The sequence below is a fragment of the Oxyura jamaicensis genome, chromosome 1, assembly GCF_011077185.1.
Source record: "Oxyura jamaicensis isolate SHBP4307 breed ruddy duck chromosome 1, BPBGC_Ojam_1.0, whole genome shotgun sequence".
NCBI classification, from domain to species: Eukaryota; Metazoa; Chordata; class Aves; order Anseriformes; family Anatidae; genus Oxyura; species Oxyura jamaicensis.
Genome location: NC_048893.1, coordinates 27,031,946 through 27,046,313, shown reverse-complemented (window position 1 = coordinate 27,046,313; position 14,368 = coordinate 27,031,946). Strand labels below are relative to the sequence as shown.

Here is a 14,368-nt window from a genome sequence, read left to right as displayed (position 1 = left end):
ACTATCATCAATTGCAATATGGCAACATCAGCTGAAGTTTCTCTTCCATTGATTTAGTTGTTTTAAACTGTATGTAGGCATCTACATAGTTGAACCTTGGCAGGCTGAGCTCATCCCATCATCTTTTTGAAGAAGATAAACTAAACACCATGAAGTTTACCATGTGTGTTTCATAGATAAGGTTCAAAAAACAACCCCCTAAAAAAAAAAAAAAAAAGAAAGATGGTATCTGTTCAATATGTATTATCCAATGAAAGGTTTTGAAGGCAGGGTGTGGTTGGCTAACTTATTGCTCCTCCCACTCTTCTGTACTGTGCTTCCAATTTCAGAGGGAAAAACACAAGCTTGTCCGTTGGGTATGAGTCATAACCTCTCTTCTGCTAGTGACTCACTTGGGAGTTTGAGGTAAGTCCTTCTACCTTATGTCTCAATTGCTCTGCCCCCTGGGCATTGAGGAGAGAAGGAGCTGTGGAAAGTTATGCAATGTTTTCTTAGATGAGAAGCGTAGGTATTGATATCCATATTATTATTATGCAATACACTAACAAGTTTGTGTACCCCAAATGAAAGTTTTACTTGGCTTCTTCCAGATATAGCACATATTTTTTCCATTTTATCATTAAAAGGTTTAAAGCAATATTATGTTGTACCAAAGAATATCTCAGATTACTGAAATACTTTAAAATGATTGTATTTCTCAGAGGAAAATACATAACATGTCTTATTAGTTGCATCATACTTATCTTTCACACTAGTGGAAACCAATAATAAAGCTATACAGTGATGGTTTTTGAAATCAGTGGATGCCCCAGTGTGTGGTGTCATCTATGAAATGGCTTCTACTCAGGTATTTACACTATACACTGGTTGTTTTGCAAGCAGTACAGGGAATTATTAAACTTTAAGAAATGAAGTTTTGCTTTTAATACCTGAGCACACTGCTTATGATATCAAAATTAATATCCATCAGTTCTTTTCTTTATGTTAGGAAGTAGATAGTTTATAACTTGTTTGTTTCTAACTCCTAGTTTTAGCTTCCCAAAAGATAACTGTTTGCACACCATGATGGGACATACCAGTAGAGCACATTTAGAAACCAAATTTTTATTATGGTTGAGTAAGTCTTAAGGAAATTACAGATTAAATATGAACACACTTTATTAGAGAGGTGTGCAAAGCAGAGGTAGCATGAGCAAGGTCAAGCACTTAACATATGGACACTAGCGTGCACATGAGCAGTAATGACAATGCTGCATGGTGTGGGCAAGAACAGAGCACAAGGCTGACAATCACATCAATTCCTGTAATGGGAAAGAAATGTATTTCTTATCTATAGAAAGCACAGGTAGGTCAGGCCACTTGGCAGGTGCCGGTGGAGGAAGTGGTTTGCTCTCTAGGGTATTACTTTTGAAAAACACTTCTACCCTTCACTTTCGTTTGAATAATTTTGTACACACACTTTAGAGTCCTTTTAATGTACACATCCGTATGTTGCCAAGGGAGGTAAACCACGGCATTGGGTCGGGCTGGGACTAGCGTCTGAGAGGGGTGGAAAGCACAGGCAAGAGGCCTGCAGCATTTCACGTACCTGGCTACCCGGCTTCCGAGGTGCAACTGGTTGAAGGCAAAACAACCACCACAGCGGCCCAATTAATTCCGCGCCAGCTGTTGCCCCACGAGCAGTGCCTCTGCCAAACGTTACAGCTGCAAACCCTGTCCAGGCATGAAAACCTCCCTTTCAAGGGTGGTGTGTTTTTATTTTTATTTTTTTTCCCCTTTTTCCCTCGTTCTGCCTGACGGGTTTCGGCCTCCTCGGGGACTTTCCGTGGCCGGAGGCCCGGTTGGGGGCGGGGGGCGGCAATGCTCTCCCGCAGCCCCAGCCCAGCCCAGCCCAGCCCAGCCCGCGGGCCCGGCGCTGGCGGGCGGCAGGACCTGCACCACCGCCGCCAGCCGCAGCGGGATGTTTCATCGTCCGGAAATGATGGAAAAGGACTGACTGCGACCGCGGGGGGACAGCGGGGGCGAGTGCGGGTGTGTGCGAGCACGCCTCCGCCCCGGGGGCTGCGGGGGGCCGGGGGGACGTGTTGGGGGGAAGGCGGACCCCCGGCTGCGGGCCGGGAGAGGGGAGCCGAGGAGCCTGCGGGCGACCGGGGCGCTGAGGAGAGGGCCGGGCACCGCGGAGGAGCGGGAGAAGAGGCGGAGGGAGGGAGCCCAGAGCCGCTGGGGGGCTCCGCACCCGCTGCCCCGCCCCCCCCCCCGGGCCGTCCCCGGCCTCCCGGTGGTCGCCGAGAAGTCGCCAACGCTTGGATTTGCTGTCCCTCCTTCTCCTCCTCCTCCTGCTCGGTACCTCGCCCCCGAGCCGCGAGTTTTTTTTTTGTTTTTTTTTTTTTTTCCGCGTGAAACAGATTAACGAATTAACGAGTGCCTTCATTCGCTTGTTCCTTCAGGGTCGCGTGTTAGTTTTGTTGGAGGGGGGCGCAGGCTCTGCGTGACTCGGTGAGAGAGCTGGCAGATGTCCCAAGTGGGAGAACCTCTTCCTCCAGGGCCTGAAGGGCCAGAGCAAGCTCCGACTGAAAGCAGCGCTTTGATCTCTCCCCCTCGAGGTAAGTTGCTTTAAAGTTTCTCTGTAATTGTTGCGCCTTTTTATTTGAATGATACATTTGCTGATTTGTTTTGTGGGTTTTAACCCCTTTCTTCTTTCCCTTCCCCCCCCCCCCCCGGCCTCCCCTCGTTGGTATAACTCTGTAACGCTTTAGCTTCCACGCCTTTATTGATTTAACCAGAAATTCCTATGTAGAAAAGGTATAAAGAAAGAAGAAGAAGAAAAAAAAAAAAGATGCACCAATGTCAGCACCGCATTTCACTATTTGAAAAACTGCAGTCATACAGAGAGGTAGATGCTGCTCCTTAAAAACTGCCTTCTTGTCCCTCAGCCTTGGTGTATGTGTTTAGGAGCTCTTCTCTGCAAAGCTTCTCTCTTTCCATGTCTTGCAGTACACTGAGAAAGGTAGATCCTGGAGCAGGAGTGTTGTTCAGGTTGGAGGTCACTTCCCTCTTTTTCTTAGGCCACTCATTGATGTTGCACGTAAAACCTGTTTCTGAGAGTGTTAACTTGTTTTATATTTGCTGTTCTAATGATTTTTAAAAGTACATTCATTCATCATAGCAAGAAATTCTTTAAATGATGTGCAATTACGTGCAATTTGCAGTTACAAAAAATAGCTTTATATTTTGATCACCTTCATGTAGAGAAGTTTGACAAGGTGTATTGTAGGCTACTCCCCAAAAGGGCAGTATGTTTGCCTACTGAGTTCTGGTCTGTGAAGATGAGACTTTTTTAACATTATTTTTTTTTTTTTTTTGCATTTAGAGCTACAGCTTTGTTTTTCACAATTCTGACAGCAGTTTTAAAAGTCCCTGAAGAACAGACAAATAAGGTTGTTCAAAGACTAACTTTGTATCTATGTGGCTAACTGTTAGGAGATACTGAGAGCAAAGTTGTGCAACTGTGGATTAAAGATGCAGTCTCTGCTTTTGTAACTTGGAAAATCAATAACTATGTGAAATCAAAGTTGAAGACTTGTTTGAGAAACCAGAAAGTATCTGTAGCAAAGTTTAAAAAAAAAAAAAAAATGGCAAGGAGACATATTAAATTGGCTTATACTTGTCTTATTGTTTTTTTTTTGAAGTTCTGAGAATGACTCAGAACTTCTAAACAGTAAAACAAAATAAGAAAAAGATTAGATACAGAAGATCAAGCATGCAGAACTGAGCTGTTAAAATCATGTTTTTACCAGAAAAATCAGTATCTGTGATACATGTTTTTTTTCAATCTGTTGCTTTTGTCTGTCATGTGATCAAGTGGCCACACTGGTTAAATTTTATGTGTAGGCCATACATCAAAGTTATGGAAGATGTACGCCAGTAAGCTAACTAGCCTAGAAAGCAGTCTTATTCTTACAGTTCCACTTTGAATTATGTTTTTACTATGAAATAAAGTCATATGTAAGATTTTTCAATACCTGCCTTTCTTTTTTATGAAAAGTAAGGAAGGGAACACTGGTCTTCTCACAGACAAGCGCTGTGCAGAAAGTCTGAATGACACAGTTACAGCTCACAGCTGTCAAGGTGAAAGATTATAGTTACTTTTTCAGGGATCATTAAGGTACAAACAAGTATAATATGTTGATTCAAGGTTGCTCACTTGCCACACCTTTCAAGGCACATGATCAACTTTAAAGCATATGTATAGTTCGCAGAAAGACAAGGCCTTTTTTAATTCTAGTGAACTTAGATTTAAGGATAACTGTGGATATTTGATGCTTTTTTCTAGCATAAGTGTGTTGGGGAAATGGGGGTGGAAAGAGGAAGAGGTGAGTTCATAACATTTCCAGTCTATATTCCAGCATTTCTGTTGTCAGCTTTGCAGTGTGTGGTTACAGGGTAAGGTAGTCCAAATATTCCAGGGCTAAGATAATATATCTGGGACTTTCAAAACCCTCCAACCTTCTCTATACCATCCCACAGGACATCCAAAAGCATACCAACTTCTGTAGAATTTGGAGATAATTATAACAGCTGTGATTGAAATTCACATTATCTCTGGAAGTAGGTTAGAAGTATTTGAAAAAATCTATAGTATGTTGAAATAACTATTAATTTACTTAGACTCATCTTTTAATATATAATTGATGACTCTCTGTCTTTACAATAGATACTTTAAATCTCTGTCCACCTAGGAATAAAGATCCCTCAGTAAAAAAAGGTTTATGTATAGCAAAGTATTAAATACATTCTGGTGAGAAATAATTTTTGATTGTTAATGGCATATTTTAATATGCTTTCCATACTTAATAACTGATACAGATACCTTACATTATGAGAACAATCTTTTGTTCTCTCCTGTTGTTCTTTGAGGTATCATCAAAAAATCCAGATCTTCAAAGTGCTCCTGTTGCTTGCATCATAAACATTCAGATGATGAAGCCTAATTGTTTCTCTTGCATAAAAGGGAAAGTAAATTCAATCGAATTGTGAATATTCAACTAATAGCTATCCAACAATCTAAGGAAAACAAACAAACAAACAAAAACAAAACAGAAGAAATAAAACTTTAAGCAGATTGGAGGGATTTACATAAATTGTGGAGATGGTGAAACTGGGTTGAGAAGTACTTTGGCCTAAAGATGTGTCATGCTCTGGCTTTTGCAACTCAGAAGAATTTTTTTACATTGGTTTAACCAATGTTCTCTCAACATCCCTGCTCTCACTGTGCTTCTTTGCTTGTTCATTTTTGAATTAATGCATAAATAACTATTTGACAGATTATTGGACTTTGCTCCTCCACAATTAGTGTGCTGAGAGTGATTTGATTTAATCAGTGTCTTCTTTTGTAGCAACTCATTTCAGTCTTTATTATCTGTGCAGAGTCTGCTGCTGAGAGAGGAAGAAAGATTTAACCTAATTTCTGCAAACATCTAGTTCATTTTTTTTGCCACATCCTTCCAAAAGCATAAGCCTAGTTGTGCACTGCTGTTTGAGATCCTGCTCATACTATCTCTGTTTTCCTGAGCTCCATAGCCCTTGGAATCAAATTATGACTACTTCTACCTGTGTGCCATGCAATATAATCAGAGTGAAGAGTGTCATGTCTATACCACTGTAATTTGGCCGTGGTCAAGTATTTTCTGCAGTGGCAGGTACCAAAATAATTCAATGTCCCTAAACAAGGAATGTGACAATTTGTGACCATCAGCCTCTCTGCTTTAAGGAAAATATTTTGCAAGTTAGAGGTCATGTCAGGATTATTGCTTAGGCAATAATCCCAAGCAATATGGGTAGACTTTTTCCATGAAATCCTCTGCATTTGAATAAACCAAAGAATGCAAGAGAGAAGTTCAACAAACATGGAACTATATTTAGAGAATCGGACAACATTTTAGAAAATGTTGGACTGCCGTCTATAAATATATTTTTGGGGGAGTGGATAGTGAAGTCTAGTATAAATATTAGGGGTCAAATTCTGTAAGTGACCACTCTTTCCCGTGCAAATCATGTCGCTATTGCTGGATGGAGATACAATTCTGGTTTGGTGTCTGAAGAAACCATACACATTAGTTCATTCAGAACTTCCATTCATAAAAGCACTCAGCACATGTGCTCCTCTTTGACAGCATGTTTCAAAGCCCTTAATATTTTGTGTGCTTTACTGTTTTCATGACCAGGAGTGCTACAGCGCTAGATGAGACAGGGATGACAGAAGACGTACAGTGGGAATGTCTGGAAATTCTTGAGGCAACAGCTATTACTATCACCATAATTGTTGCACTTTGCTCGCAGTGCCTCAGTGTTATGAGTAATGGATTTTTATTTTAACGGTTAACCAATACACTCAAATTGCTCGAACATATCAAATACTTGCTCTATTTGTGCTTCCGCTTTCAATCTGACGAGAGTTTAGTGTTAATTTGTTTTATAGTTTTCTGTCAGCACTAAATTGAACGTTACTGACTAAAATGCCTGAAACTTTCACAAGTGTCTAACTCTAGCTAGTCATAATAATAGACTTCTGCTTTCAGTTTCATGTGCATACAGTTCCAGTAAAGTGATTCATGTCCACATGGGTGTGATAGACTTGTATTTCACAGAGGTGACTGTAAAGGTCTTGCATCAAATTTGAAATATTTTCGTTCCATCTCATAGGCTAGTTTTATATCACAATCATTCTTCTCAAATTCCATTCCAGACCTTCAGAAGTTAGATTTCTCTTTGCTTTAAACACTTGGTTCACTTGGTTATCATTTTTTTTCCCAATAAGCAATTCCAGCAATTGAGTATGTCTATGGCAGTATTTTCATTTGGATCAGCAATGAAGTTTTGAAATGAACCTCCTGTTCACCCCTGCTTTATTTTACTTTCCGGAGTGATTCTGGGGAGTGAACTGGACTGGATTCATTTTTAACAAAATAATCTGGAAGATGCACTGCAGGAATGTGCTGGATGCACTCCAGCCAGAAAAGAGCCCTCAGTCTTTGAGACTGGAGAGTTAGTCCAAAGTAGAAAGTCCCTGGAACATGGATAATATGGAATAAGTGTCCTTAAAATCATCTCTTTCACTGTACAGGTCCACCTTTACTGTTCTGTGCTACTTGATAAAGACAGCCGCTGTGCTCAGTATCACTCAGCATTTACCTGAAACTTAAGTTTTGTACATGTGAAACATCATCGGATGAATTACATAAATTAGTAACCGACCACATGACAAGTAGTATGATTATTTATGAAAATAAGTTTTCACTTATGGATTTTGAACTTTGTATTTTTAATAGTGCAGGGTATCTATTTGCATGTTCATATTTACTTTAATTTATCATGACAGAACATTGGCAAGGGCTGTCAAACTTGCAGTATATCCATAATTGTTCCATAGTTTGTACCTGGAAAATTCTGTGAAAGAACTTTCCAAGTTCAGTTGAATTGCTTTAATTTTAAAAGATTGATTCTTCAATAGTATTTTTGGGGCCAATGAAAGCTGCAATGAGACATTTAAGTGAAAGTCACTGAAATGAAATAAAAGCAAATTAGTTACTTTATTTATTTATTTATTTTTAAATGAAACATCTAAATGGAGGCATCCAGCTCCATTGGAGGACTTTTAACTTGATAATTTGTGGATTATCAATATTAATGTTGCGCTTAGATTGTAGAACCAGTCATTAATGAGATGAGATGATTTCGGGCAAATCATGAACTGGAATAGGCTTTCTGTTCCACAAATAGCACAGTTGAACTTTTTATGAGAAATGCAGCTCATGGTCTTAGGCAGCTCATGAAGTAACTAGTGGGGGTTATTGCTAATAGTTGCATTATGCAACCTGGTATTATCACTGTTCCATTGTATTACTGTTGTGAAAGGCAGGGAATAGTATCCTCAGTGGTTTCTTGCCAGCTAGGATATTAATGAACAAAGAAGTGTTAAAATACAGCGTCTGCTGTATGCTCTTCAATCTCTTTCAATGGCTGTAGGCTTGAGACAAAAAAATGTTTTGTTAATGTTCCTTCTGGAAACATTCTGAAACTTTTTTTTTTTCCTCAGAGATCTTTCTCTCTCTCTCTCTCTAAATAAATAAATAAATAAATAAATCTCTTTGCTTTGAAAGACAAAATTCCATTTAGGATGGCTTGTGATCTTTGCAAAATGTGTCTCTAAATCTACATCTTCTTGTTCAGAGATAACTAAGGCCTTTGGAGGATTCATGTTTACATCCCAGCAGCTGTGTCAAATTTAGGTGCCTAAGTAAGCTTTGCCCCATGCTTTCATCATTCCTCTGTCCTTAAATAGTGAAAGAGTTGAACTGTTCTGGTCTACATTTTTTTTTGTGGAGGTCAGCCGTGCCAGTCCATTTTGCTGGTTTCTGTCTCCTTGATGAGAATGATGCACTCAGGTTTCCAGAAGGCTTTCCCAGCAGCTGCTTTTGCTTTACTTACTACTTGGTGCTGTATACCACATTGTTGGTGAACAGAAAATGAATGTCATAGCAACAAAGCCTGTTGCAGTCATAGGATTTTTAACCCTTGTTACATTCACAGTGCCAATATGCAAACTCTGAAGTCTAGTTTGTCATGTTGCTGGTCTAGCAGTTTCATCATTCAAATTCTTGGAAGAGGTAGCTGAGTCATATATGTTTTTATGTGTCATCCAATGAATAGAAATCAGCTGCCCTTGACAGTATGATGATGTCCAACCCACTTAATATATAGGTACTTGTTCTCATTTTTTTGCATGTTGATGGGTCAGATATTACACAGTTCTTGATGCAGTAAAGTATGATTCCATATTTGATATCTTGGTCTTGCAGTAGCCATTGAGACCAATTTCTTAGTAAACTCAAGAGACATAACAGAGTGTGTGGGGAGAGCTAAAGTGTGAATGTACAAATGGACAAGGACTTGAAGAAGTAAAAAGATGGTTTTTTGTCAAAGACTTGAGTTATCTGAGATGTGTCCTCCAAATGTACATCCTTGACCTATCTTTTTTATATTTTCTATCAGTTTTGCATTTTAATTAAAACAAAGCAGGAGTTAACAATATTACAGTAGTTTTCAACTGTGAAAACAAGGATTTATTCTATGAAATACATGTACTGCAGTTTAATTTCAAAAATAAATACAAAAAGATTGTGGTATAATGAATTAATGTAATATAAAAGTGATGTACACATACTTCAATAATTCCAAGTAACAAAAAAGTAGGAGTTCATTTTTTCCACTTAGTTCATTAAATGGTCATTCTGAGATGTGAATAAAGTTTTTAATTTTTAACTTAACAGTTGTCTGTAATATAGATATGATTTAGGTTATTAACCATCTCAATTCTATACTTTGCCTGCATGTTATATCTCTTCCTTATTTACACCTTAAATTTGTATTATTCTCTACATAAGTAGAATTTGTGCCCATTCTTACTTTCAGGATAAATCACAGTGTGATCTGTGTATCACTGCCACAGGGCTTTTGGCTAGAAGCTTATCAGCCTAGGGACTGCCATTCCTGATCTGGGCCCTGAGTAGTATCAAGTATACAAGTAAGAAGACTACGTTGCTTTTGTGACATGACCTGGAGTAACTTCCAATGGTTTTGAAGAGAGATTGGGTTTCTGCCTCAATACAGCCAGACTCAGAACATAATGATTCTTTTCCTTCCATTATTTGATCTGCTAGGCAGAGCATCTGGTTTTCTTCTTGGCTTTTGGTTTTGGAGGTTAGTCACTTGAGAGTGGAAGAGTGTACTGGAGGCAGCAGCGGCTAACATACCAAACAAATATCACAGAAAATTTCCTAATGCTAAGCCTAATTAAAGCAGAGAAGTGTTACTAATTTATTTGAAAACACAGTGGAAAAATGGCATGCTTGGTTATGGCCAGATACAGCCATCAGTATTTGTAGTTGCTGTAGGTTTTATTAACCCTGTTCTGCCACAGGCATACCACTTCAGAGAAGGTTAAGGTCATTGTGTGGATTTTTATTGGTTTCATGAATGCATTACCTTTTGTAAAGTAAATTCATAACTATTTTTATGCACTAAAAATAATGGCATCAACAAAATACAGACTTGAGTGTTCTTGAGGCTGTTTTCATGTGTGATCAGTTGTTGGTATGTTGTCACCACACTTCTATAATAATAATAAAAAAGAGAACCTATGATCCCATCATAAGCTTCTTTTTGGTAAGGGAATGATTAAGAAATTTCTTTGTACTAAAACTGTGAGCTCATACACAGTCAAGAGAAATAATAAATAATTAATCAGGACTCCAGTGTTTGTTTATTTTCAGTGCTCTGCTGTATAATTTTTTTTGTAGTATGGCTATAAAAAATAATCTTAAATATCATAACTGAATACTTTTTCTAAAGGTCCATTATGCTAAGTCTGTCTAGGATGGAGTTGATGGAGTTAGTTTTCTTCATAGAAGCCTCTGTGGTCCTGTTTTTTGGATTTATCACTAAAACTACATTGATAGCAAACCATGTTCAGCTATTGCTGAACAGTGCTTACACAGCATGTCACAGTCCCCACAGGGAGAAGGTTGGGGGTGGGTAAGAGGCTGGGAGAGGACACCTGAGCTGAACTGACCAAAGCATATTCCATTCCATGTAACCTCATGCTCAACAGCAGAAACTGAGGGGAGAGTATTTTTAGGAAGGTATCCACTACTTGGAGACTGTATGACCATCGTCCTGCTTGTGGAAGGTGGTGAGCAATTGCCTTTGCATCACTTATTTCTGACTTTTTTTTTTTCTTCTTCTTTTCTTCACATATTAAAAGTGTATTTTGACCCATGAGTTTCCTCAGTTTTGCTCTTTCTATTCTCTCCTCCCTGCCCCACTGGGGAGAGAAGGAGTGGCTGGGGAGAGAAGGTGATTGCCTCTGGTCAGGGTCAACACACCACACTGCTATAGTAGCATATGCTGGGAGAAAAATTTCTCTGGTGTGTGATTAAGAAGTACAAAGCAAGATATCAAATACATGCTTAATGTCACTTGTGCAAGTTTCTGTTATGAACATTCTTGGGGAAAACTTTATATGAATTCAATAAAGCAAAGATACTCAATTCATATCAATTGCTGCAAATTTCCTATCAAAATTGGTATTTAATTGCAACACTACCATTGCTTCTTAATAGCACCTTTTACTTCTTTCTTGTTAACTGTTAATATTGTTTATGTGGTTTTGACTGGCTGTTCATTATATCCAGCTAGAACAATAAAAGGAAACATAAAAAATGCACATGCAAGCTGTAAAGAATATATATATACCAAACAGAAAACAAGCAGAGGAATGAAAACTGAATTTCTATGAATGATGATTTCATTGCATTCAGCACTTCTTCAAATTTATTAGATAAAGATGTAATTTAGAGTGCCAAGGGCCCTGTAATATTAATACTAATCTTTCCTTACAGTTCATTTGTTGTTTACAACATCAAATAGTAGTGCTCTGCAAAGTTATATCATATACAAGAAAATTGTATACAACAACTCTCCAGTTTTGTACTACCACTGCAGGGTAGATATTGTTGTAATCTTAGTGTTGTTACTGCAGTAAAGACATTTAAGAGCAAAATCTCTTAAAATAACTCATTTGAGCTTACTCTGTATGAAAAGCGGATTGTACAGTGCTTGCAGTTCTTTTACACTAGCTCTCTCCAGGACACTACTTATTTTCATTCAGCCGATTTGAGGGCACTTTTCAAACACTTTTGAGACACATTTGAGCCTAATGCCTAACTGCAGAGACAAAATCATCATACTTCAATACAGTCATATTTGTGTCTGATAGATATTTGGGATAAATAACTTGTGACTTGTGACTGTCAAAGAGCTTGGGAAAAAAAAAATATCCACCTGCATTTCATTTGTTTGCTGTTTTTTGGTTATAGACAGGATGAGAATCTAGGTGAGATTAAGTCATACAGGGCAAGATGCAAAATTCATTGAAGTCAATGACTATCTTTCCAATTACTTAAGTAACTCTACATCATCAATCCCATTGAAACTGTTCATCTCAGGATGAGCTTGAAGAAATATTGACAAGTTGTTGAGGAAATAGGGATGTGAGGGAGTACTGAGAAATAAGTACCATATATGTAGCTGGGTCAGATGTTTCAGAGGTGGAAATTAATAGAAGGGGACCAGCAGTGCTTGAAGGCACGTGCTACTATACATACAATATGGCATATATTATTTTGAGTGATGTTCAATGGCTCAGTTTAATAGGGTGGATAACAAAGGCAGAAAGTTAGGATTTAAATTCAAACTGCTGTTGGTTACATAAAGAAACTAACCTTTAAAATGTCACTGTAGCAGTAAGCAATTTTTCTGTGTCCCGTGACTGGAACCGATGCTTTACTTAAGGATATGAAATCACTATATTGTGATAAGTAGTTTATAAACATGTTATAGGTTGAAAAAAAAAAAAAAAAGAGAGAGAGCTAACAGACTTCTCAGGGGTTGCTCATTTAATTTAGTTTTACTGTAAATATTACACATTATAAATACCCTTAAAATGCTCCAAACTGAAAACATTTAGTGTTCTTTACATCCCTCAAGTAAATGATACAAGCTAATAATCTATTACTATGAATAATGAACAAAGTAGTTTGGAAATGTTTCCTTGAATGCCAGTAAAAATAAACAAACAAACTTAGAACATTAACAACAGTGAAAATAAAGGCTGTCACTTACTTTGGTTTGAGAAAATACAGGTCTGCATGTATTTACTGGAGAAATCATCAAAACAAGATCTGCTATCTTGTAAAATAAGGTTAAGAATCCGTCAAAACGCCTTACCATGGAAACTTCCCTGCAACTTGTATATACTTGGAGAGAGAAAATCATTTTTCCTTTCATCATAGGCAAAAAGTTGACTCCACGAATGGCTTTTAGAAGTGTAGTTGTTTAATGAAGACAAGAAAATTGTGCTATGCTGAAATCTTTTTACTAATCAGTGTTGACGTTATAACGATATTTGTCTTTAATCATACGTTGAATTGTAAATAATGGAAAACAGACTTTTGTGGAATTTCTGTGGCTTTTATATGCCAGAGGCACATGCTTATGGACAAAATATGTTTTCTGTGTGACAGATTCAAATTTTTATCTGAAAACATCATGGAAAGTAACTAAATATAAACAAATTCAATTGTAAGTTGTTCTTACGAAAGGTGCTGAGTATTTCTTTGTATGACTAAAAGAACAATAACTAAGACTAAAGACTTTTTTAAATAGAGAACATTTTCATCTACAAAGGAAAACAAACTGAAAATTGACTTTATTAGGAATGATTTTTAGGGACAATATATGAGACGCTAATAAGAGTTATATTTTATGTTCTCTTGTTTTTAACTTTCAAACATGAGATTTGCTCATGTAGAGGAAAAATACCAAAGAAACTAATACCCTCAAATTTCTTTTGACTTAGAAAAAACTGACCAACAAAGTACTGCAGCAGGAGATAAAGACATAAAACAGCCTTCCAGTAACCAAAGTATACAGCCAGAGATACAAGAGCAGTCTGTCTGGGGAAATCGCACTGATGGTGACCTCATCAGAAGTAAGTATTTCCAGAACAAATTGCTGCCATTTAGGCTTGCTTTAGTAGTGTAAGGGGATACTGCCTGTTGACTCCCTTAAATGTGTGTCAAATGCAATTGTGTTGCAACTATAATGCGTGTCTTGGAATTTATTTCCCGGAATGACTTCTGTCAGCATCTATAAATAACAATTTGAAATAAAGGTGTGATTTGAGCAGTGTGGTATATTGTAGAGCTCTACATTTTAACCCTTAATGTTATATTGTTATTATTCATAATGTGATCTGTGCATTTAGTAGGCACATGAGCTGCATTGTGCAACTGTGCACAATGTCATCACCTTAGATTTCTCAGGTTATATGTTTCAGTGGTAAACTATGCTGAGAGATGGTTCTACTAGATATGCTAAGGACTGTTCAGATATAATTTTATACAGAGCTTTGAATCTGAAAGTAGTTAGTCCTCTCAAAAGTAGAAGAATGCTCTAAGACAAAGTTTTAGACCTAAAGTGCTATGGACTTTTTTTTTTTAAGTTGAATTTTTACAAACCCACATTCCTAGTGTATGTCTTAGATGCTTTAAAACATTAAAAAGTGTGTAGGATTATTCCCAGTTTTCTCACTTGAGGATCACATGCTGTCCAAAAGATCATCCAAAAGATCATCCACAATTACACTCTCCTGAGGCAAAAATGTTTCTGTTAACTGCCAGAGCTAATGCTAATTTAAAATTCTGTGAATACTTGAACACTAGATGTTCAAGGGAGGGGCAGCAGAAGA

General features: G+C 37.7%; 1 protein-coding gene across 3 annotated transcripts in view; it reads left to right on the top strand.

Moving 5' to 3' along the window:
• Positions 1–272: 272 nt before the first annotated feature.
• Positions 273–14,368, top strand: part of MDFIC (MyoD family inhibitor domain containing) — a 49,895-nt gene continuing 35,799 nt past the window's right edge. The window contains exons 1-3 of one of the 3 annotated variants that reach the window (XM_035334306.1): positions 300–405; positions 2,448–2,603; positions 13,478–13,609. In XM_035334306.1, the coding sequence (XP_035190197.1) occupies positions 2,513–2,603; positions 13,478–13,609 (223 nt within the window). In that variant the 5' untranslated portion in view covers positions 300–405; positions 2,448–2,512. Of the gene's footprint in view, positions 406–1,877; positions 2,032–2,447; positions 2,604–13,477; positions 13,610–14,368 lie in introns of those variants that run through there. The other 2 variants (XM_035334317.1, XM_035334326.1) reach the window with 2 other exon arrangements.